General features: G+C 42.4%; 1 protein-coding gene across 2 annotated transcripts in view; it reads left to right on the top strand.

Annotated features, from left to right (window-relative positions):
• Nucleotides 1-25,808, top strand: part of acvr1c (activin A receptor type 1C) — a 120,211-nt gene that overhangs the window by 82,209 nt on the left and 12,194 nt on the right. For both annotated transcript variants that reach the window (XM_079821942.1, XM_079821943.1), the window contains 5 exons: nucleotides 1,295-1,525; nucleotides 5,901-6,068; nucleotides 10,484-10,640; nucleotides 11,367-11,491; nucleotides 24,502-24,632. In XM_079821942.1, coding sequence (XP_079678068.1) covers nucleotides 1,295-1,525; nucleotides 5,901-6,068; nucleotides 10,484-10,640; nucleotides 11,367-11,491; nucleotides 24,502-24,632 — 812 coding nt within the window. The remainder of the gene's footprint in view (nucleotides 1-1,294; nucleotides 1,526-5,900; nucleotides 6,069-10,483; nucleotides 10,641-11,366; nucleotides 11,492-24,501; nucleotides 24,633-25,808) is intronic.

Here is a 25,808-nt window from a genome sequence, read left to right as displayed (position 1 = left end):
CCCTGCGTTAGTTTCCCGCCCTGAATAGACGGTGTCTGAGGGGCTTTCGCCAGGTGCTGGAAGTGGTAGTAACTGTGGCGTTTTCCAAAGGGATCCCAATTCGTCGGTGATGTCCGGCGTACGTCGAACATGACCGACTGAAAGGGAACGTCTCGGTTACGTATGGTAACCCTCGTTCCCTGAAGGAGGGAACGGAGACGTATGTCCCGTGGCCACAGTTGCTGTACCATCACTGCATGGCCGAGTCACTAGTTCGTCTCCTCAGTGAAAAACAAATGTGCGCAGCGTCCGTGTCCTGTTTATACCCGCGGTCCGGGGCGGAGCGAGAGATGCAAATCTCGTACGCCTTTCTCTATACATTCAAAGCTGATAGAGGCTCCCAGAAGTGATCCCAATTCGTCGCTGACGTCCAACGTACGTCTCCGTTCCCTCCTTCAGGGAACGAGGGTTACCATACGTAACCAAGACGTTTTTTACAATGTCGAAAGTGACCAAAAGAAAGGGAACTTCTCGTTTTCAACGGTACCCCTTGTTCCGTGATGGAGGAAATGGAGACATTATGTCCCTCCTGCCACAACATTGATAGTGTCTGTATTTCGACACAATGTCTCTGTTCCCTACACCAGGGAGTGAGGGTTACACTAGTAGTTCTCATGCAATATAGGGAGGAGGGAAGATCTTTCTGAAGATAAAAAGCATGAAATGGTGCAGATGTCTTGCAAAAGGCATGCAAACAACTATCAAACGATTTGTGAGTGATTTAGAGCACAGAAGAACTCGGCCAGATAAAGGCTCATTAAGGAAGTTTCTTTCAAACAAATTAGTATTAAAAGGGTATCTATAAAAAAGCTACTGTTGGGCAGCAAACAGGTATTTGAAGCTGCTGGAGTCTCAAGAACCTCTCAATGCAGGCTGGAACTTGTGCATAAAGTTCTTTTCTTAAATATATTCAGAAATATATAAAACCTGGCAAACTATTTAATGAAGTTAACTTAAAAAACCCCACACACTTTCTTTGAAAAACTAAAATCTGATTGTTTATTGTACTGAAATCCTACTGATATGTCACTTGCATAATTTTTTTGAAACACTGTATATTTGAATCACATGAGATGAGTAAATGATGACAGAATTTTTGAAGAGCTAGATATGATTGAATGGTTTTAATGAATAATGTATCATCATAAATATACATATTTTTCTTTTACAGTGAGTGAGATTTGAACAGGTGTATAGCTGTATATATCTGCTGTTGTTAACCCTTTAGCTGACAGTTTATGTGGTATTCTCTCAGGATTGCCCCTATTGGTCCAGAGAACGATTGCTCGAACCATTGTCCTCCAGGAAAGCATTGGGAAGGGGCGCTTCGGGGAAGTGTGGAGGGGCAAATGGAGGGGGGAGGATGTCGCTGTGAAGATCTTCTCCTCGCGAGATGAGCGCTCCTGGTTTCGTGAGGCTGAGATTTATCAGACCATAATGTTACGCCACGAGAATATTTTGGGGTTTATCGCCGCTGATAACAAAGGTATCACAAGTGATTTTGGTGTCTGAATGCATGACAATTTATGAAAGAACAGGGCATGTTGTTTGTTTGCATTGTTTTCTTGCATTTATAAGCTCAATATGATCAGAGAAATTGCAACATATTTAGTAGTACTTTTATTGTATAAAAATATTTGTGTAAGATTCCATGACAGGAGTTTAATTTCATAGGTTCACTCGATGCTGCGTCAGTAGTTGATGCTATGGAAACACCCTCCAGGTGTGATGATTGTCTGAAGCCCGTATAGAATCAAATCTATTGACTGGCTGAATCATGTGTCACCAGTGGATTTGCTAGTGCCATCACTCAGATTCCTCTTTTTCAGGAAGCAGTTTATCTGACCCTTGTAGTGTGTCATTCTTTCTTTTCATTTCATTGAACTCATAATTTTGATTGGATTCATCAAGCATATTATTCTCTTCTGGGTGAACACGGTGGAAATTATATAAGTATGTGGTTCTGCTCAAGCAGTGTATAATTACTTGTCGGCACTGTGAAAGTTGCAAGAATGAAAGCTCCATATAAGTTAGTTAGTTAGTCTATCCTTTATTATCTCCCTTATTAGAAATTTGTCTTGGGTAATCGAGAGAGCAGGTCAACAGTTCACTATACAGTTACACTTCATCCATACAACACAAAAACATAACTAACACAAAAAACTATCCCCAATGACATACATCAATCATCACACAAATAATAATATTACACTATACTTACACTTAAGACATGACACAATACCCAGCACATTACACATTTGCCCTAAACCCCCTCCCCACCCTCCACCCCCCACACAGCCAAACTCTTGCGGATCTACAAGATGAGTTTGCTCATGATGATTTGTGTCCAGACACAGAAGCTGTGGTGTGATCTCTTTAAGTTTGGAGGAGGATGATGTTCTGTCCACAGTGGCCTCAGACTCTGAGGAGTTCGGTGGTAGTCAGGCTGATGCTCTTCTTCCTAGTGGCCAGTGGGTAACCATGGTTCCCTTAGTGGGGAACAAGACTGCATAGCTTGACATACTCCTCCGTCTTGCTGTTGCCTTCCTTTGTTGAGAAAGAATGAGCGTGAGCACATAATTTTTGAGGCACTAGTGATGCATGCCTCATCGGACGGTGCATGCAACATCAGCCAGTCAAATTGCATGATTCTATATAGGCTAAATACCCATTGTGTTCCCATTGGCCCTGTTTACACCTGGTATTAAGATGCGTTTTGGTTGATCGGATCACAAGTAGATTAGAGAGTCTTATACCCATTTACACTTGATGTTTTAATCAGTCTATTTTGTCCACTTTCAACCACTTCTGTCCTGATTTCTTTGAGGGGAGGGGTCTACCCATACGGAAATGTAATTTATGTACATATATGAAATATACATATATTAAATATATCCACATAGAAAGTGAAAACATATATGTACATATATATCTGCCCATATATAAAACCTATTAGAAAATGGAACAATTTCATATATTGACATATAAAACTAGCCCATATATTTTATGTATGTATAATACAGTATTTTATATATATGTCACATATATAATTATCAATCTACATGACATATATTTCTTTGTATATATGTTCAATATACAAACTACACATATATGCATAGCATATTGCTTGCATACATGTTACATATATGTCCCTAATATATGTTTTTATATAGTCTTATTATATATTTTACATTTAAGATGAAATATATAAAATATATTTTTGATAAATGTATATGGAATATATAAATGACACATATATATATATAAACATTGTGCACATATATTTTAAATATATGTTATGTTCTTATATTATGTATATCAATTGCTAAATATTTTGAATTAATGGTGTAAACTAAACAAATGTAAAAAAACATGCTTTCATTAATTTCGTACATATTTTTTAAATATAGGTTATGGATGTGTACTTACACACTTGCAATGCAATACATATGACATGCCTAAGCCTTAAATGTTAAACGGTGCAGTTAGCAAAAAATAAGTAATACAGTAAAACATTTAAAACATTTAAACTTTATTAAAACAGTTTTAATATAAAAAGCAAAATAAAGCTGAATTAAAAAACTAACTAAAAAGCAAAATTAGAAAACTACTGAACACACTACTTTATTATATATAAATACAATATTACAACAAAACAAGTAACAAATAAAACAGCACAGAACATGAAAATCCACCAACAGGTATATGATACAGCCTGTATTTTTGGATGTTACCACTGTCCTTTTTGAAGTCTTTTTGGATGTCCTCAGATCAGTGATCTTTTGATTTATAGCTACCCCTAGTTGGCCCCTGGTGGTTCCAGGAAATTTCTGGATCACCGATCACGGTTGTTCAGCTTAGGCTTGCGCCCTTGTCCTTTACGCACTGAAATTCCTCCAGATTCCTTGAATCTTTTAATTATGTTATGCACTGTTGAATGTGAAATATCCAAATCTCTTCCTATCTTTCTTTGAGGAACATTGTTTTTAAACATTTAAATAATTTTCTCACGTATTTGTTGGAAAACTGGCGATCCTCGGCCCATCTTTGCTCCTAAAGGATAAGACCTTTCTTGGATGCTGCTTTTGTACCAAATCATAATTACAATCACCTGTTGACATCACCTGTTTAAAATCACATTATTATTTAACCATTTTACCTCATTACTAGTCCTAAATTGCTCCTGTCCCAACTTTATTTTTAAATGTGTTGCAGGTCTGAATGACATGAAGTTGACCAGACAAAACATGAAATATTTTGTGTTCATATTGTCTGCAATGAAATACAAGTCAAAGTAAATTTAGAAATCACTTCTTTTTTTTTTATTTGCGTTTTCCATACTGTCCCAACTTTTTCTGATTTGGGGTTGTATAAATGTATATAAAAAAAACTTTTTTAATGAAATGTGGATTGTGTAGACTTGTTAAAAGTTCAAGCTGTTCAAATAAGGAAAAGAAGGAATGAATTAATAAGGAAACCATAGGCATATAAAATGTATGTATGTTGTTTAAATAAATGGGCATATATAAATTAAACATATCGGTGACATATATGGTCATCATAACATACAATATTATATAAACAATAGTCATATATATCGTATTAATATATGTCAATATACTAATTTAATATGGAAAATGTATATATGTTATACACTTATATCAACATGTATCTAGAGATATGTATACAGTATATGTGATAGCAATATATTATCTTATATTTAGCATATATGACGGCGTCATTTGCGATATAGGGACATATATGTCATATATTACATTTCCGTATGGATACTTTTGGGTAAATGTATGTGGTTTTTTTCAGATCTTTCGATTTAATGGACAAAATAAGCCTGCACAATTTACAAATGAGATGATGGAAAAACACAGCAGATTTAGTTTCTGCTCTGATTCTAGTTTCTGCTTCCGCAAGACCACGTCAAATGTGGTGAGTGCATGTAGAAATCAGGAATGGTGAGAGAACATTGTGCTTGGTACTTTTTTCATCTTTAAACCAAACTTCCCATAATACACATTAGAACTGTAGGCAGAGAGTATGCAGTCTTTTGTGGTTGTTTGACCACATGAACCACGTAAACGAATGCAATTTACACTACCTCTGGAAATGGTCGAAAGTGGACAAGCTTACATTTTTTTAGACCTCGTTTACACCTGTATTTAGCATTGTTCACTTGTGATTGGACAAAAATGCTTCTTAATACCAGGTGTAAACAGAGGCATAGTGTCAGTCACTAATGCAATGTCTCTGAGACATTTTGTAAGTTAGGAGCTATTACTCCTCATGCCACATGCTTTAGGTCAGTGGTTCCCATCCCTGGTCCTTGAGAACCCCTAACATTGCACATTTTTGATGTCTCTCTTATCTGACACATCCGTTAGTCTTTACGAACCAGCTGATGAGTTGAATCAGTTGTGTTTGATTAGGGAGACATTTAAAATGTGCAGTGCTGGGGGTATTCCAGGACCAGGGTTGGGAACCACTGTGTTTGTTGAGAGGGACACATACAAAATGTGCAGTACTGGAGGTCCTCCAGGACAGGTTTGAGAAGCACTGCTTTATGTTACTAAACAAATACAAGCGTAAGAAGTGAAAATTCTATCATTATTTACTCCCCCTCAAGTTGTTCCAAACATGTCTTACTTTCTTTTCTTTGTGTCACATATAAGAAGATATTTTAAGAAATTATTCAGTGTTGTTGTTTTTTCTCGCCGTACAATAGAAGTTAATGGTAAAAAAACATAAACCATTCAGAAAATCATACAGAGGGGTTATATGTTTTTTTCATAGTGGTTATACCACTTGGATGTCCTGTTTTGTAATTTGTCTATTTTTTCTTTCTTCAGATAATGGCTCATGGACACAGCTGTGGCTGGTGTCTGAGTATCATGAGCATGGGTCTCTCTTTGATTACCTGAACAGATACACAGTATCAGTGGAGGGAGTGATAGTTCTGGCACTGTCCATCTCCAGCGGCATCGCCCACCTGCACATGGAGATTATTGGCACTCAAGGTGTTGATCATATGCATTGAAATATCAACTGATTTTTTTTTTCTTTTCACTTCTGGTCTAGTTTCTCTGCAGGATAAAAAACCTTAGGTAACCTTAGCGGTGGAAGTCCATCCTCCTCTGGCAAACCATTCCAATATTTTTTTTAGTTACATCAAATATGTAATACTGATCATAGAATAAATTTAATATGTAATTAATATGTAAGGTTAGTCAGGTAATACTAGATATTTGTTACAATTAGCAGCTAACCAATTAAAAACATCTTTAACAGTGTCTATTTACATTAACGCCACCAACTAAATCACAAAATAAATCCATTCAGTAACAGGAGTAGTGATGTGGAGAGTAAAGATAGTGGATAGGTCTATTGACATGACTGACCCGAGTTTGAATCTGCCTTTTCCCTGTCTCATTCTTTGCCATATTTCCATCACATATCAGCTAGGATAGGCATACATTTAGAATAAAATGGAAGAAAGTATTTTACTTTTTAAAATAAAAAATAAAATGCCTAATGGGTATTTAATAGGCCTATAATTGAAATTAGATGTGATGTCCTTTCGTTGATTGGACGAATTGGCACATCGACACCGACACCGTTATCAGTAACTATAATCAATGGATTGCCATGGCAGCTGAAGACTGATGAGAGAAACCAAAGCACAAAATTGTTAAGACAGTGTGAGTAAAGGAGATCTTAGGCCATTTACTGTAATAATCAGTTAATGTAATAGCAAACCTGCAGTTGGATGCATCTGTGTCAATGACCCGACTATATTCACAGACATTTTCTGCCGTGGTCTATCTGCCAGTGGCATCAGCACCGGCTGGAGAGGAGCAGGGTGTGACTTGACAGTTTTGCCATTGAGTTGACACATGTGGCAGGAACGGACAGCATCATGAACCTGAACATCCATCCCTGGCCACCAATAGAGATCACAAAGGCGTTGTTTGATTCTCACCTCTCCCTGATGTCCTTAGTGCACTATGGTGACCAGCACAGATCGAAGAGCAGCAGGCGCAGTCAGCCGTGAGCCTTGGAAGTTGAAGTTGTGCTTAACAGACAGTTCCAGTTGCAGCTTATAGTACAGCAACAACTCAACGGCCAGTGTCTTGGGTGAAGGAGGCCAACCATTCGAAATTTGAAGTTTGGTTAGAGCAGGGCAAGAAGCACATGCAGCATCAACATCAGCAGCAGACAGTGAATTACAGGCAGCAAATAGAAAAGGAACAAACTCCTCATCAACATCATCAACAGGAGCTGGAGAAAACATGACAGATAATCAGCAGTGGCATTTTGACAACCTGGGTTGTATACCACATCATAATTGAATGACATGAGACATGCAGAACACCTTGCTACACAAAGTCCAGCACGGCTGACACCCTTAGTGGTAAGCAGGGTTGTCAGTACCTGATGATCTGTACGTAGAGTGAATGGGCTGACCCACACATACGTACACTACCTCTCAAAGGCCTGCTCGTATGCTAGCGCTTCCCTTTCCACCGTGGCATATTTACACTCATCAGTAGACAGTGTACATAATGCAAAGGACACTGTTCGTTCAATGCCATCCGGGCTGATCAGAGAAAGTATGGCTACCAGACCATAGCCAGAAGCATCTGTGGAGACAATCATGTGTAGTGTGGGGTTGAATAATGCCAAAGCAGTGCTTTAGACTTTATTCAGCCTCTTTTGACCAGCTGAATCCATTTGGTTCTTGTAGGCATGCATGCACTGGAGCTACAATGGTGGAAAAAATCAGGAATAAACTTACTGTACCACGACATAAGTCCATGTCAGGAGCGCAAAGTAGATGCATCCGAAGGTGAACCTTCCGCCGAAACAGTATGACCTAAGAACAGCAGGCTGGTTTGCCAGAAGCAAAACTTGTCTTTATTGAGCTGCAAGCCAACAGCTTCTTGTTGTTGTAAGACTGCTTGAAGTGCTTTGTCCATGACATGATAATGTCATCCAATCTTTAACCCCTGACAAGCCAGCCAGGATGATTGCCATTATCTTCTGAAATGCTGCAGGTGCTGAAGCCCATCCATAAGGAACACGACAAAAACTGAACTGTTTGTCATGAGTAATAAAGACCATGAGGTAAAGGCACTTGGCAATAAGCATTAGTTAGGTCGATGGTAGTGAAAACAGTAGAACCTTGGATGAGCAGAGAGTAGGGGAGCTTGTGGCACAACCTAATGCAGAGTTAGTTGTAACACACGGTATAAAACTTTCCACACATGCCAGGATGATAAAACTTAGTGTATTTACTAGTTGCCATATCAAAAATTTTTTAGAGAAAAAATTGTGCCAAAATTAAAAAAATCTTTGGAAGATATTACTGAACATTTATTTGACCATAGCAAAAGTAATTTTCTTACTTAAGTTTATTTTTCATCTCTGTTTTTTGTTCTTATTTAAAATCAGATAAATCTGATATTATTTTAATCTTATATCTGTTATTTAACAGTTGAGCTAGTTCTTTAATGCTGATCTAACCAGCAGAAGACACAAGCCGCGGTTTAAATCCCAGTTGCGCAGATGGGGTTCGTTGTAACACTGCATTACAATGAGCCCCTATTAGAATTATGCTATTACTATTATGTTCTATACTTTTATGAATTCTTTTGAGAAACCATGAGAAAAGTGTGAATAATGACTAAGAGTCAATGTTCAGAAATTATTCATTATTATTATGTTTTTAACTATGCTGTATAGCTGTATTGTCAAACTCAAAAAATATATATATTTTAAATGATTAAAAAATGCCATTATTTTATTTTAAAAAGTTAATAATTGTATTTTATTGAGAAAATATTTTAGTTTGTCATGGATATTTTTTTGATTATATCAGATAACATTTTAAGCTGTCATTTGGTCATGTTACACGTGCCCCTCACATGTTACAATGTACCCCACATATGGGGCAATGTGAATGTTGTCACATTTCACTCATTCGTTTGGGGTTAATCAAGAAAAAAGTATACACTGTATTAATGAAACAAGACCACATAATTGTACTAGACATGAAAAAATGAATACTCTGAACCCCAAGTTGATTTACACAAACTGACAAAGTCAAAAAGCGTTAGGTTGTGCCCCGCTCTCCCCTAGTTCATCTGTGTGGCAATGGAAAAGAGTCCACAATCACTGCTTTATTTGTCTCTCTAATGTACAACGCACATCCTTATTTTATCTGATATTTTTTTGGTGAAACCCATGCAGATGTGTTGCAAGTGATTTAATTCCTCTGAAGGGACCTGACAGCGTTTATGGAAGGCCAGCTGCTATGTTAGCTGCTATGTTAGCAAAGTAGGTTTTCAATGCATCCTCGGCATCCTCATACATCGTACTCGTGTTAAGGAGGAGAAAATCCATTGTCTCTGTGCCAATGCATGAAGGCAGCACAGCTCTCAGTCTTTCATCCAGTGAGGCATGCCCTGTAGCATAGCTAACTCGTAGGTAATTTTCAAAGATTTTGATTCATGCGCTGATGGCATAGCAGGCTCACTGGGGCAAGGCAGGAAAAAACTCGGGAAAGGCATGTTAGCAACAGTCATCTTTGTGACCAACGATAGCAAAAAAACTGAACCTTGTCACCAATTTGTGGTGTCTGTCAGGAGTTCTAAAACAATAAAGCACACGAGACAGGAGTAGTGAACTTCATCCATCTTGTTTACTCATCACTTTCGTTCTCACACACACAGTCGCGTGCAGTCCTACATCACCGGGCTAATTTGCCTAATCTTCACGGTACTTTAGACAGCAGTGGAAAAGCAGTCAGTAGCAGGTCTGGGGAAAAAAAAATAATGTAAAAAAAGTTCCTGGTACAAATAGTTCAGTGTAATTTCGGTGGAAACCGGGCTTACGCAAGCCAAAGGTGACAGTGGCAATGAACCTAATCTCCATCAGGTGACAGAATGGAGAAAAAAAATAACTTGTTAGAAACCAGGCTCAGTCAGGGAACCAGTTCTCCTCTGGCCAAACAAACAAATATGGTGGGAGTATGATTATTAATGACTAATTGCTTATATGATGATACAGTTTTCCAATTCTGTGTCCGTATTAGGCAAGTTTTGGGTAACAGATAATTGTTCTGTTCTCACTGATTGTGAAACTGCTGTGACACAATCATGGGCCATAGGAACATATTTGATGTTACAACATCACAGAAATAGAAATTAACCAGTCTACAAAATGACATGTTGCAGCCACAGCTAGTTAGAAAATAAATTAACAAATAAATAACATGGGGAAAAAAATGCCACTTTGTTTTTACTGCCAGACTCAGAAAACTGTGTGACCCTCATTTTGTTTTTATTAAATATGACTACTTTTCTGCATGAAAATTACTTGTCAGGTATATGTTGTGTGCTGTTATTAATTTAGCATATTACTCATGGGACAGGGAAGCCCGCCATTGCTCACAGAGACATAAAGTCAAAGAACATCCTGGTTAAGAAGAATGGAACCGCTGTGATTGCTGATCTTGGTCTGGCTGTCAAACACGACTCTAATACCAACACCATTGACATCCCCATTAACCACAGAGTGGGCACAAAGAGGTTAGATCTTTTTTTTTTCTTCCATACATAAGGTCATTATGATTTGAGACATAATAAACAGAATAATTACTTATTATCTATAGTTTTGTTGTGTAGTCTTCTTTAAGTATCAAGAATGAACAATTCCGTGGAAGAGCTAGTCACTGAATTTGACAAAGTTTGTGTGGTTGATGGCTTTGAATATTTGAAAGATATATATTTTTTAGAGACAGTTAGCAAATATATTCTTAAACACACCTTGATTTTTACATTTAATCTCAAATATCCTATTTTAGTTATATCCTATTTTTTCCCCTAAATGTAAAAAAGAAAGAAAAAACTTGGTTGTTTTACATGCAAACCAGATGGTCTCTTCCTGTCTAAGTAGGAAGTTTTTGACCATAGCAAGTTGTAAAGTGGACCAGGCTCTATGCTGATGGTCTAAAGTCTGGATTTATGAGTGTATTGTGTAGCCAACTGTCTTTAAGTAAATAAAGACAAGGCTTTGGATTTGTGTACTCAAGACATCTTGGTGATAGAGAGTCTGTATCTTTGCATGTATGTGTGTCTGTGTATGTTTAGTATATGTGTCCCTCTGTTCCTCTCTGTAAACTCTGTATGCTCTTTCTGTCTCTGTATAAGACATGGCATTGTTTGCTTTCAGGTGTATGAAAACATCTTGATAAGGTTAATGTGTTTTTGTGGTGTAAGTACATGACTTTAATGTGAGTATGTTTGTTTCTGCAGGTACATGGCTCCTGAGCTCCTGGATGATTCCATAAACATGAGCAGCTTTGAGTCATTTAAGCGGGCTGATATCTATTCACTTGGCCTGGTGTTCTGGGAACTTGCTCGCAGATGTTCTGTCCAAGGTGCCTTACTAGTATATTTAAAGTCAAGTTTAATTAAACAAACAGTGTGATCTAATCCCAATAAATGCACACCAGCATTTAAATCACCTTACACCTTGTGTAAAGAAGGGTTTACATTTCCTTTATTGAAATGGCTTGCGCCAATATTTCTTCATAAAGATGTGAATATCCAAAAACAATAACAATGTTACAAATAACACTGTATCTGAAGACCGCTAAAGAGTGCATGACTCTGTTTACTGCTTGCCTGGTACCGGTCCATGAAGCTAACTTTAACGGGGAAAAAAATAATTCTAATAAACCCTCATTCGAGTCTGGAAGAGAAAGCATTGATGGGCTAATTTTCTTCTAATGTTTCTACTGTAGCTTATTTATCCACTCCATGTTGGGGCTTTTGAATTCCTTACCTACGGTAGGCTACATAAATTGTACACATTTAGGTATACTCATTTTTTCATTATTACTATTCTAACATTTTATAAATATTGCAAAGTCATCAAAACTGAATGCGAATTAGAATGTGAAAAATAAATCTAAATTATCGTGCATGATATTCTTTTAACTAAGCAACCCAATTTGTCTAGATCTGTAATATTATTTCACTTGTATATGAGCTCGTCTTAATGTTTTAAATGATATATTTTTAATTCTGTATTTTTATTATGCATTTTATAGTTTGTGCGAGTGCTCATAGTCTTGCAGTCGTGTGATTTAGTCAGCTTGTGTTGCTTGTAATATTCTCGCGCATGCGTCGTGGAGGCACACGCGGAAGACAATAACAAGTTGGATAAAGGTGTTATTTTGATTTTTTTTGGCGCACAAAAACTATTGTCGTCGCATCGTAAAATTATTGTAGAGCCACTGTGGTGAGATGGACTTTGTAACAACGTTTTAAGTGCCTTTTATGGGTCTTGGGAGTATAAATGTACTGAATGCCAATGGAGGCCTATCTGAATCAGCCATCAGCTTTCAACAAAAATATCTTCATTTGTGTTCCGAATATGAACGGAGGTCTTACGGGTGTCGAACGACATGAGGGTAAGTAATTAATGACAGAATTTTAATTTTTGTGTGAACTAACCCTTTAATAAACATTTTATTTGTGTAATTAACATATTTAAATTGTTATTAAAATGTTTAACAGAGCATTCAACAGCTCAAGCGCAGACAGAGCCTTAAGAAGGATGGCAGATTATCTATTCTAAAAATCGTTTAGGGCTGCTTGGATTCAACCCACTTTATTTTCCTCATTCGTTTAAAATAAAATTGCATTACATAATTTGTGTGTTATCCAAGCATTGATGGATTAATGTTTGAATTTGATGGTGGTAATTCAAAGTTTTTTTCCACTTTGTTATATTGGCTCGGGATTTCATTTTTGGGAAAAATAAACTGAATTTAGAAATGCTTTTGAAATGAAAAACTTTGCGTTTAATAAACAAAATATATTTCTGAAATGAAGACAGCATTTGGAGTGGAGTGCAAAATATTCCGTTCCCTGAGTCCACGGCCTTTGCTGTTATTGTGAGTGTACACAAATAAAAGTATACAGTTTATAGTGTATAATTATATCTTGCACTTATCTGTATGGCTAAAAATGACGGAGTATTGTGAGTTTTTTCCACTGTCATAAAGGAATAAATCCATCAAGAGACGCCGACGACTTTGTCGGCCATGGGTTAAAGAAAACGTAGCCTATTTAGTTTCATAGTTAGGCTATGTTTAAATATTATTATTATTATAATTTCATATGTTGATTATGAAAAGTGAGCAGCATGAGTAAGGCTACATAATCAGATGTGTATAGGCTATGTCTGGGGATTAAAAAAAGTTTTCCTATAAAGTCTTTCTTTAAAATTAATTTTGTTTTGTATAAATTTTATCTTAATTTTAATCAATGTTTCATAAACTAATTGGCTGGATTTAATAAACAATTAGGAAATACAGCAGTCAATATAATCGTGACATGGAGGCGTCAGCGACATTAATAGCATTGCATGTGAAAGATACTCGGTTACTTAACGTAACCTCGGTTCTCTCTAGAAGAGGGAACGAGTATTGCGTAAGTTCCTTACGCTACGGGAAAGTATTCTTTCTTCGAGATTTCTGAAAAACCCAAAATTATCCTTAATTTTGTAACATTGTCAACGCAGTGCGGCAGCCTGGCAGACCATAGCAGGCTATTCCAGCGTGCTATTGGCTGCTCTGCTGGCAACTGCAGCAGCCTATCGGTGAGCCCGCGTGACGTGGCGACCAATGAGGGCGCTTCGCGCCCACCTGGCTTCATTTGCCTACAGGTGGGGCGTGGCCACGTGTATATAAGCAGGGCTCACGGGCTGCATATTCGGTTTTCGTAGTTCTGAAGCGTAAAAGCCCGCGGGGCGCACGGCAAGGAACGCAATACTCGTTCCCTCTTCTAGAGAGAACCGATGTTACGTTAAGTAACCGAGTATCGTTCTCTTACGAGAGGTTCTCTCGTATTGCGTAAGTTCCTTACGCTACGGGAACATATTGTCAACGCCGTGCGCGCCTCGCATACAGCATATGTATCCCAGGGAACCGGGGAAAAAACACCGCTCGGGCAGGGTGGCCGGTAAAGGAAACGGGCCACCACATATACGGACACTTCATTTGAACTGACGGGTGGTTACAACAGGTGGTTACAACACCCTGTCCCATGAATGAGGGAACGGCACCTGCCGGTCTCCTTCAAATTCACCACACCTTGTCTCATGAATGAGGGAACGGCAACGCCAGTCGCCTTCAAATTCACAATATCTTGTTATATGAGTGAGGTAACGGCACCGCCGGTCACCTTCAAACTCACAACAGCTCGTCTCGTAAATGAGGGAACGGCACCGCCGGTCTCCTTCAAATTCACATGAGCCTAGTACCAAACTTACTACCAGTATGTGAGCTTTGTCTGCGCAGAATCACTGGGCAGAACCAACAGCCCTATTGAACTGATAACACTTTCGCCTGTAAGGCAGGAACTTCCAGATTGTAAAATATCACGAACGTAGACGGGGAGGCCCAGCCTGCCGCCATACAGATATCGTGGATGGAAATCCCTCTGGCCCAAGCCCACGAAGAGGCTATGCCTCTGGTGGAGTGTGCTCTGACACCTAGCGGGCACTGCAGGTGTTTGGAAGCGTATGCAGTTGCAATCGCGTCCACTATCCACCTGGACAGGGTCTGTTTCGAGGAGGCGAGACCTTTAGCGCGCCCTCCAAACGAAACAAATAGCTGCTCAGAACGCCTGAAGGCGGCGAAGCGTGTGACATAAACCCTCAATGCCCTGACAGGGCAGAGGATATTGCCACCGTCCCCCTCGTCGGATGCTGGCAGAGCCGAGAGGGAGATAATCTGCGCCCTGAAGGGAGTGCCGATCGCTTTGGGGACATAACCATGCCTCGGTCTGAGAATGACCTTAGAGTCATTAGGACCGAACTCCATACACGTCGGGCTCACTGAGAGCGCGTGTAGATCCCCCACGCGTTTCACTGAAACCAGAGCTATCAGGAACGCGGTTTTTAGCGAAAGGAACCTTGGTTCCACAGTCTCGAGCGGTTCAAAGGGATGAGCCTTCAGGGCCTCTAGGACCAAGGCCAGATCCCATATAGGAACCAAAGGGGGCCGCGGGGGATTCATCCGTCTGGCTCCTCTGAGGAAACGGATGATGAGCTCGTTCCTTCCTAGCGTGCTACCTAGCGTCGTCTGAGCGAACGCTGCTTTAGCCGCCACATACACTTTGAGCGTGGAAGGGGACCTGCCCAGTTCCAAAAGCTCTTGGAGGAAGGAGAGCACCCGCTGGACCCCACATTGCTGTGGGTCCAATCCCTTGGAAACACACCACTCAGTGAACACCGACCACTTAGAACTATATAACCGCCTCGTCGAGGGGGCTCTAGAGTGTGAAATCGTGTTCATAACCCCTTCGGGCAGGTCAACGGGTATCCGTTGGTCACCCATACATGCAGAGACCATCGCTCTGGATGGGGATGCCAAACTGACCCTCCTGCTTGAGAGAGGAGGTCTGCTCTCAGCGGAACTGGCCAGGGGGGTGAGTGCGACAGCTTCACCAGCTCTGGGTACCAAATCTGGTTCTCCCAGCGCGGCGCTATAAGGAGCACCGGGCGGCGCGTCTCCCTGATTTTCGCTATGACCTGGGGCAATAGGGAAATCGGCGGGAAAGCATACAGCGGGAGGCTGGGCCAAGGTTGGGACAGCGCATCCTCGCTTTTGGACAGAAACGTCGGGCAGCGGGCGTTCTCTTTTGTTGCAAAGAGGTCGAGCTCCGCTCTGCCGAATAGGCGCCATACCAGCTGGACTGTCTGGGGGTGCAGGGACCATTCTCCTGAGAGAATGAGGCCCCTGGACAGCTTGTCCGGGCCCACATTGAGGTGGCCCGGTATGTGCGCAGCTCTCAGCGAGCGCAGCGAGCTGTCTGCCCACACGAGCAGGCGTTCTGTCAGATTGCCCAGACACCTGGACCTGACACCGCCCTGCCGGTTCACGTAGGACACCACTGTGGTATTGTCCGACCGGACCAACACGTGGTGTCCTCGTGTAAGCGGGAGAAACTGCTTGAGCGCGTTCTCTACCGCTATCATCTCCAAACAGTTTATGTGTAGGAGTTTTTCCTCGCTCGACCAGAGGCCCGAGGCTGATCTGCCCTCGAAAACGGCGCCCCAACCCGTGGTGGAGGCGTCCGTCGAGATGACCTTGCGGTGTGAGATGGCTCCCATCGTCACTCCCCTCTGGTACCAGTCGGCTACTAACCAGGGCTCTAGGCTGAAACACAGCTCTGAGTCACTCTGATCCTGAAGCCTCCGGACGCCCAGGCTCTGTGAGGCACTCGGGCGTTTAACCAGCATTGCAGCGGGCGCATGCGCATTAAGCCCAGCTGGAGCACAGCTGCAGCTGAGGCCATACGTTCCAGCATCCTCTGAAAGAGCTTGAGAGGTGCGATTTTGCCCGGCCGGAAGTACTCAGCCATGCGCTGAACTTGGCGCGCGCGTTGGGGTGACAGGCGGGCTGACATTGCCACAGTGTCCAGATTCAAACCCAGAAATGAGGTTGATTGCGTGGGCACTAATGAGCTCTTGGTCCAATTGACCGTGAGCCCCAGGCTGTCCGGATGGCTGAGCAGCATTGCCCTGTGGGCGAGGAGCTCGGCCTCTGACTGCACCAGGATGAGCCAATCGTCCAGATAGTTCAACACTCGCATCCCTCGACTTCTCAGAGGAGCGAGGGCCGCGTCCATGCACTTCGTAAATGTACGGGGTGCTAGTGACAGGCCGAACGGAAGGACGGTGTATTGATAAGCCTGGCCGTCGAAGGCGAATCGTAAGAATGGCCTGTGACGTGGCGTTATCTTGATTTGAAAATATGCATCTTTCAAATCTAGGGAGATTAGCCAGTCTCTCGGGCGAGTATGCGCGAGGATCTGCTTGGTCGTGAGCATCTTGAACGATCTTCTCATAAGAGCTTTGTTCAGACGCCTCAGATCCAGAATCGGTCTGAGCGACCCATCCCTTTTTGGCACGAGAAAATACTGGCTGTAAAAGCCTGACTCGCTCATAGAATGGGGAACCGGTTCTATAGCCCCTTTGCACAGCAGCGTGGCTATTTCTGCTCGAAGTAGATGTGCTACTTCCTCGCTCACTCTCGTCTCTGTACGCGCACAGAAGCGCGGAGGGTGGCGAGCGAACTGCAGAGTGTAGCCGTGCTTCACTGTTTTCAGCACCCATTCTGATACACCTGGAATGGCTTCCCACGCTCTCGCGTGTGCCACACGGGATAGAACGGCCTCCGGGCTCAAAACGCCGCGCTTCGCTGTGGGCCAGCCGATCGCTCTCGATGGCTGGCCGCCTTACACACTGTATCTCTGCCGCTTCGAGCGGGGAGTGGCTTGTGTGTGTGGCCCTACACTCGTCGTTCCGGCCACCTTGGGCGGAGAACAAATGGTGTGTGGCGCGGCGCATGGCGCCGGGGGCAGAATGTTCGCGAAAATGTGTGAGCGCGTTTGAGCGGGCACAACTCTTACGCGTGGAACATGACCGGTTAAGAGTGGCTGTGTGACAGCGCGTGTGGTGATTAGGCGTGGGCGCAAATAAGCGGACACGTGACCTAACTCTAGCACTCGAGCGGCCGGTGGCCGCTTTATGTGAGTGAGAGACACGGGATTTGTGGTGCTTGGGTGCAGGGGTGAACACAAAAGTGGGCACGTTTACTGCATTTGAAAACACATACGGCGTGAGCCGTGCAACCAGAAATAAAAGCAACTTCGTGATTTCTCTGGTTCGTCGTAAAACGGCGGTTGTAGACAGGCGAGAGGGCAGTTTTGCCGGCTCGTTGGCTGCGTGAGAGCCATCTGCAGCAGCCACAGGAGTGGGGGCTGACAGGAAGAAGAGTTTTGACGGTGGTCCGGCCACGGCGGGACTTAACCGTCACTTCCCCCTTCTGCTAGGAGGACTTTGGAGGGGCTTCAGTTGGAAACAGGCGAGAGGGCGAGTCCGCCGGCTCGTAGGCTGCGTGGAAAACATCTGCAGTAGCCACAGGAGTGGGGACTGACAGGAAAACAGAGTTTTAACGGTGGTCCGGCCGCAGCGGGACTTAACCGTCTATTCTCTCCTTATGTATAGACGCCCAAAAATACTCGAGCGCCACGTGGTGGAAGTTAGCTTTCTGTATGTAAGAAAAGCTGGCCGCGAGCCCGGGGAAGCGGACAGTAAACATTTTTATCTGCCGCGAGAGCTGGGCTCGAACTCGGGTCTCCGGCGTTTCAGCCGCTGATTTTGCCGCTGTGCTACCGGGAGGGACACAATAGCGTTCAGTTAGCGCGAGCATACGGCAGTACGTCCTCGTGCTTGTTGGCAGTCGTGCGTGCATAAAAGACAGGCTCGTTACTGCAATAGTAATATTTCCAGCCGCCTGAACTGGAGAGGGGGCTGAGAAATGCTAGAGAAAGGCGGTTCGTCCGGCCACAGCGGGACGAAAACACCCTCTGTTAATTTTCCGGTGAGTGCGGCGCGCACACGCGCGCTGGACATGCTCGTGACCGTGCGCACTCTCATTCCTTGTGAACGGCGCAATCTGCGCGGTCCAACAGGGGGGAGTGCGGGTTCGTTGGAGAGCATATGTCTCGGGTCATGATATGTCATGATATGTCTCATGACGGCGTTTGTTCGCTGGCGTGCGTGTCTTAACAGGCTCGTGTACAGCAATATGAACAATTCCAGTCGCCTGAACTCATGAGGGGACTGAGAAATGTGCGCGAGGGTGGAACAGCTCTCTTGTAACGTAAAGAGAGCTGCAGGACCGTCCGTTTCTGCCATCCCTTGTATGTAAGCGGCGCATTAGCGCGGCATGAACAGAGGGGGGAGGAGGCTCGCTCCGAGACCGTTCATTTCTACCATCCCTTGCAAGCGGCGCGGTGGCGCGGCTTGAACAGAGGGGGAAGAGGCTCGCTCCGAGACCGTTCATTTCTACCATCCCTCGCAAGCGGCGCGGTGGCGCGGCTTGAACAGAGGGGGAGGAGGCTCGCTCCGAGACCGTTCATTCCTACCATCCCTTGTAAGCGGCGCGGCTTGAACAGAGGGGGAGGAGGCTCGCTCCGAGACCGTTCATTTCAACCATCCCTTATAAGCGGCGCGGTGGCGCGGCTTGAACAGAGGGGGGGAACAGCGGAGTGATGTCATCATAAAACTGCTCGAGTCGAGCCCGCAGGGTCGACATAGAGAGTTCCTCGCACTCGGGGCAATCGCCCGCGAGGAGTGCGGCGGCGGCGTGGTCACGGCCCAGACAGAGAGCGCAGACACATGGCGGTCTCTGGTGCTGAGCTGCACGTGGCACGAGCCGCAGGTGGAACGAGGCGTTTTGATAAAAACGCTCGTGCTCTTTTATGAAACGTGTGACGCAACGGCGAGAACACGTGCAATGAAAGGATATAATGCTGCCGGATAGCAGAGCAGGCACGGATGGCTGAAGGTGGCGCGATGCTGCCGGCTTCTTCAGGCGCTGTCCTCTGCTTGCTCGTCTGCACGATCACGGCGGCGGGTTCCAGATCCAGCGATGCGAAGGGCTTCGCTGAAGAAAAGAAAATCGAATATGCAGCCCGTGAGCCCTGCTTATATACACGTGGCCACGCCCCACCTGTAGGCAAATGAAGCCAGGTGGTCATTGGTCGCCACGTCACGCGGGCTCACCGATAGGCTGCTGCAGTTGCCAGCAGAGCAGCCAATAGCACGCTGGAATAGCCTGCTATGGTCTGCCAGGCTGCCGCACTGCGTTGACAATGTTACAAAATTAAGGATAATTTTGGGTTTTTCAGAAATCTCGAAGAAAGAATACTTTCCCGTAGCGTAAGGAACTTACGCAATACGAGAGAACCTCTCGTAAGAGAACTGGAGTGTGTCTCACAGACATGAGAAATATGTCGTTTGAAATGTCTACTTTTAAACGAAACAATTCAAAATGAAAAGAAATAGGCTACTCTCTGATCATGTAATAAAATGTGCATTTCTCTCTTGGCGCATCCACTACTGCGGAGATGGTGAGTCAGCACGTCAGCCGACATGACACAGAAAACTCTAGAGTTTATTAATAAACAATTAAAATGTCTCCTTACCAGTGCTTGAAGTGGAAAAAATAAAGTGCCGGTACTCACCAGAGGTGGCGGGGCTTTGTTGGGGGCGTGGTTATGGGGGGATTGTTTAGTCAATAATCCGTCCGTATTTTAAAGCTCTTTCTAACATGTTCTCAGCCTTAGAACTAACATATAGTTCTTGTTACAATAAGGGTTTATTTACAAAGCAAGACCATTGACGGCACCTCATTAGGCTACCATGCAGGCCAATGTTCACTTTTGTCTTTCTTTTTTCTAATCAAATAGCAACACAGTTAGAAACTATGGCTGGATCATTCCTGGTATGCGGTAACATTTTGGCTTCATAAATGTTTGAAAAAAATACATGATTTTCATGTTTTTAGCATTCTACCAAAATGGTGACATGTTTAACTAGTCGGACTACATATTGGTCAAGCTCAGGGACTAAAAAAATTATAATTATGGGTAGATTCATTGTTCATGGGCCGTGAAGGTGTTCCACCCTGTTAGGGACATATACATAGTTATCAAAAAATGTTAAACAATAACAAGTTTTTCTTGAATAGCACATGTCACTTATGCCATCATGGTATTTTTTTAAATTCTTGAAACAATAACAAAACTATTATTGATGAATAGAATGTCTTGATTATTAAGAACAGGTACTTTTTGTACCCATTTTTGCCAACAGGACGGTAAATAATAAAAAAATGTGTTCAAAAACATATATTGTATATGCTGTTAATGATCCTCACCTCCCAAAATAAAACATAAGTATGCAAAACATTTAACGTTGCTGTTTACCTACATTTATAATTTAAGCCATTTCTTATGTGACTCATTTTATAGAAAATATGAGTAAGTAAATCATAAAGACAGAAAAGTCACTGTATAACAGGAAGGACCCAGCTACAACATGCGGCTGTTGTCATCGTTAGAAGTGGTGCCACTCTCGTCCTCGTCACCACTTGTGACCGCGACCGCGGCACAAGTGCTTTGTATTTTAACCATAGATTTTAAACGAGCAGCTATGGTTGCGCGTTTCACACACCCTCTCCAGACCACTTTGAGTTGTTGACACTGACAGCGGCAAAAGCGACACATGCGCTTTTCACTTGTAAAACTCAAGGGTGTATGGGTAATGTAGTCTCTGCTTGCAAATGAGCGTACCGGTATGCTAAAAGCACGTTCTGGGCGCACGGAGAGGTGGCGGTACGCTCAAGAGCTATATTTGGAAGTGGCGGTACTGAGTACCGGCGCGTACCGGCCCACTTAAAGCACTGCTCCTTACTATTTTTGACACATTCATAATCAATACTTTTGCCGGTTCTTTGTGGCAAGCTTAATTTGTGCGCCTGAGTGGGGATAATAATAGCCTATTATATCGGTATCCTACTCATTACTATAATATATTCATATATTACGTACGCTCGGGTTTAGAATTATCTCATATTTATGTAATTAAATTAATAAAAGTGCTTAGTCAATGAATGGCTTAAATGAACAACTACTATTATATAAAAAAACTTTAGTCGGGGACAGCCCTACATTCTGGGATGAGCGAGCAGCGCTGAGCAGAATGAGCAAGCTCGAGTAATAGGTCACTATTAGATTTTGGATAGCTAGCTTGGCTTGTATGTTTGGTGCAGAATGGGTGTGTTAGGGGGGGCCCAACCTCATATGCGCCCCTGGTTATTATCCTACTATCATGTAGGATATGCTGTGACTGGTATCATGTGCGTTTCTATGCTAGGCTTCCATTAAAAAGAGGTGCAATACTCCAGATTTCTAAAAAACAAACGTTTAATCCAGTTGATATAGACTAAATACAATCTTGGGATACTTTTTGATGCACAATAAGTTACAAAGATGCTCAATAAGTTGCAAACAGAATACAGTGACATTAAAACTCACTGTATTCTGTTTGTAACGTATTGTGCATCTTTAAGACGCCATTTTAATCATCAGTCTAAGTAACTGTTATTTACCACATTGTGTCACTCAATGTATAGCCTATCGATAAGAAATATGATTTATAGCCTATAAAAAGCAGAGAGCCACTCATTCCGCTCAGGGCCGCTATCACCCAGAATGCCCTTTGGAACATGCATGGTTCAAAAATATGTGAAATAAGTAAGGCTGCCCTTGACCTAAGTTTTTTTTATATAGTTGTTCATTTAAGCCATTTTTTTATTACAATTAATTTAATTACATAAATATAGGCTACTGGAAACTAACTGAACCTTTGTTCAGTTTGATCCGGAACGAGACTACCTCTTTTTCTAGTTTGAATAATAAATAACTTCTGTCCCTTTAAGACCTGACACACGCATGGATCCCACTGTTCCTGTGAGCTGGTTACAACTGTGTTTACGTTAAAACTCACCAAGATGGGCATTGAGACATTTTTGAGTGTATTTGACCATTAATAAGCTGGAAAAAGGAGCTAATTTTTGCACTTGTATGTCAGAGGCGGCTTTATTATGGTATGTGTGTTTGCGCTTCAGATGCGAGCGTGAAATCTGTGGGAATTAGTAGAATTAACGTTATATGCAACCCCGAGCGAAATTCAGACCGGTCACAATAATACTAACAAAAGTCCAGCAGAACACCCGTTCGCAATGTTCAGAGGATTAAACGGACTGAATGAGAGGAGGCGGGTGCGTGTCAACTCGTGAGGAGAGGAGAGCGCAGCTGATATCGATACTGTAGAAAATGAGTATTGTATCGTTTCAGATATTTCGGTATCGACACATAGCGAAATATCGATATTTTTGACAACACTAGTAGGCATACACACAGGCTTGAAGACTCGTTCTCTCTCCCCTACAGTGCAATTCGGCTTGGTATACATCCGCGCTAAAATATCAAGGTGAAAGTCATCATAGTTTGCGTAGTATAGACCCAGCTCCAGACCCAACTTTGAGAATAGATTAACGGTAATATTTTTAACGTACGCAGTACGTTAACGCCGATAACGGCCCACCACTAATATATATACACTCACCTAAAGGATTATTAGGAACACCTGTTCAATTTCTCATTAATGCAATTATCTAATCAACCAATCACATGGCAGTTGCTTCAATGCATTTAGGGGTGTGGTCCTGGTCAAGACAATCTCCTGGACTCCAAGCTGAATGTCAGAATGGGAAAGAAAGGTGATTTAAGCAATTTTGAGCGTGGCATGGTTGTTGGTGCCAGACGGGCCGGTCTGAGTATTTCACAATCTGCTCAGTTACTGGGATTTTCACGCACAACAATTTCTAGGGTTTACAAAGAATGGTGTGAAAAGGGAAAAACATCCAGTATGCGGCAGTCCTGTGGGCGAAAATGCCTTGTTGATGCTAGAGGTCAGAGGAGAATGGGCCGACTGATTCAAGCTGATAGAAGAGCAACTTTGACTGAAATAACCACTCGTTACAACCGAGGTATGCAGCAAAGCATTTGTGAAGCCACAACACATACAACCTTGAGGCGGATGGGCTACAACAGCAGAAGACCCCACCGGGTACCACTCATCTCCACTACAAATAGGAAAAAGAGGCTACAATTTGCACAACCAAAATTGGACAGTTGAAGACTGGAAAAAGGTTGCCTGGTCTGATGAGTCTCGATTTCTGTTGAGACATTCAGATGGTAGAGTGAGAATTTGGCGTAAACAGAATGAGAACATGGATCCATCATGCCTTGTTACCACAGTGCAGGCTGGTGGTGGTGGTGGTGTAATGGTGTGGGGGATGTTTTCTTGGCACACTTTAGGCCCCTTAGTGCCAATTGGGCATCGTTTAAATGCCACGGCCTACCTGAGCATTGTTTCTGACCATGTCCATCCCTTTATGACCCCCATGTACCTATCCTCTGATGGCTACTTCCAGCAGGATAATGCACCATGTCACAAAGCTTGAATCATTTCAAATTGGTTTCTTGAACATGACAATGAGTTCACTGTACTAAAGTGGCCCCCACAGTCACCAGATCTCAACCCAATAAAGCATCTTTGGGATGTGGTGGAACGGGAGCTTCGTGCCCTGGATGTGCATCCCACAAATCTCCATCAACTGCAAGATGCTATCCTATCAATATGGGCCAACATTTCTAAAGAATGCTTTCAGCACCTTGTTGAATCAATGCCACATAGAATTAAGGCAGTTCTGAAGGCGAAATGGGGTCAAACACAGTATTAGTATGGTGTTCCTAATAATCCTTTAGGTGAGTGTGTATATATATATATATATATATATATATATATATATATATATATATATATATATATATATATATATATATATATATATATAATGATGTTTCACAACCGCATCCAAACTTTTAGAATAATTTAGATTTTTCATCAGTACTTATTGTAAATAATTAATCATGAATGCTTTGTGCTCTGCAGGGATTCATGAAGATTTCCAGTTGCCTTATTATGACCAGGTGCAATCAGACCCATCAGTGGATGATATGAGGAAGGTGGTGTGTGAACAAAAACTCCGACCTAACATTCCCAACCAGTGGCAGAGCTGTGAGGTTTGTGTGATAAACCTACAATTTATGTGACATTTAATTTGACAATATGTAGTATTCACTCATTTGAAGAAGCAGTTAACATGGATTTAGTTGGGTGGGGTCCCCCTCGGTTGAAATCCCATTCCGGGGGGGATTTGCTTAAAACCGCTCTATTGCTGGCACTAGCCTCGGTTAAGCGAGTTGGAGAATTGCAGGCACTTTCTGTTAGCGCATCCTGCCTCGAGTTTGGACCGAATTACTGTAAGGCATGGTTATGTGCCTAAAGTGCTCTTCACTCTGTTTAGAGCACAGGTAATAACCTCTTCCCGACTCGACAGACGAGCAGTTGTTACACTTGCTGTGCCCGATTCGGTATAGTGAGTGCTCCAGCCACTTCGGTCTCTCCAAGCAGTTTTTTTTTTTTTACTTTTAATGTCCAACACCCCACGAAGCGGAGGCCACTAAAACATGACCTTTGTGTCTGAAAAGGTAAAAAGAAACAATGCTAGGGCTGGGTAAAAAATATTGGTTTCTCGATTTTAATCGATTCTCATTTTTATGAACTGATATCGATTCTGATTCTGATATAAATCCCAAGAACCAATCTTTTGGTCTATGCTGTTTTCAGTTGATGAATGAACAGAGCATTGTAGCGTGCCTCCCATCCAATAAACCACAATAAGCTTTGTTACTTTTTACGGTGACGCATTGCTGCCACATACATATAATTTTTTCCACTCTTCTTTTCTTCCATGTTTGAAAAGTAGAAGCAAGCTCAGCGTAAAATAGCCATAGCATGAAATTTTTTTAATTTATTGATGTAGCCTACAGTTCTTAACAGAAAGCCATAGGTAACAGGTGCTATTGACCGCTCATGATTAGCCTCAGTGGCGTAACTTTAACCTAGTAATATATATTCAAGAAATTTATTAAAAACAGAAAGGCGCTAGTTTCAGCCTTACTCAAAGGCCACGGAAACATGGCCAGTGGGTTCGTTACGCAGAATACGCACGTCAATCCATTCCCGGCGTTCTTGGTTTACTTCTTGTTTATTAAATATACATGCAAGTAGTTTATGAAACGTTGATCAAAAGTAAAATACAATTTATAGAAAACGAAATTCACTTTAAAGAAAGATCTTTCTGCAAAACAGAACAAAAAAACCCCCACTCCATGTCTCCACACACATTGCGCGTC

Source organism: Gobio gobio, assembly GCF_949357685.1.
Source record: "Gobio gobio genome assembly, chromosome: 7".
Lineage (NCBI taxonomy): Eukaryota > Metazoa > Chordata > Actinopteri > Cypriniformes > Gobionidae > Gobio > Gobio gobio.
Note: the sequence above shows the minus strand (reverse complement) of the source record. Positions and strands in the feature narration are given on the sequence as shown.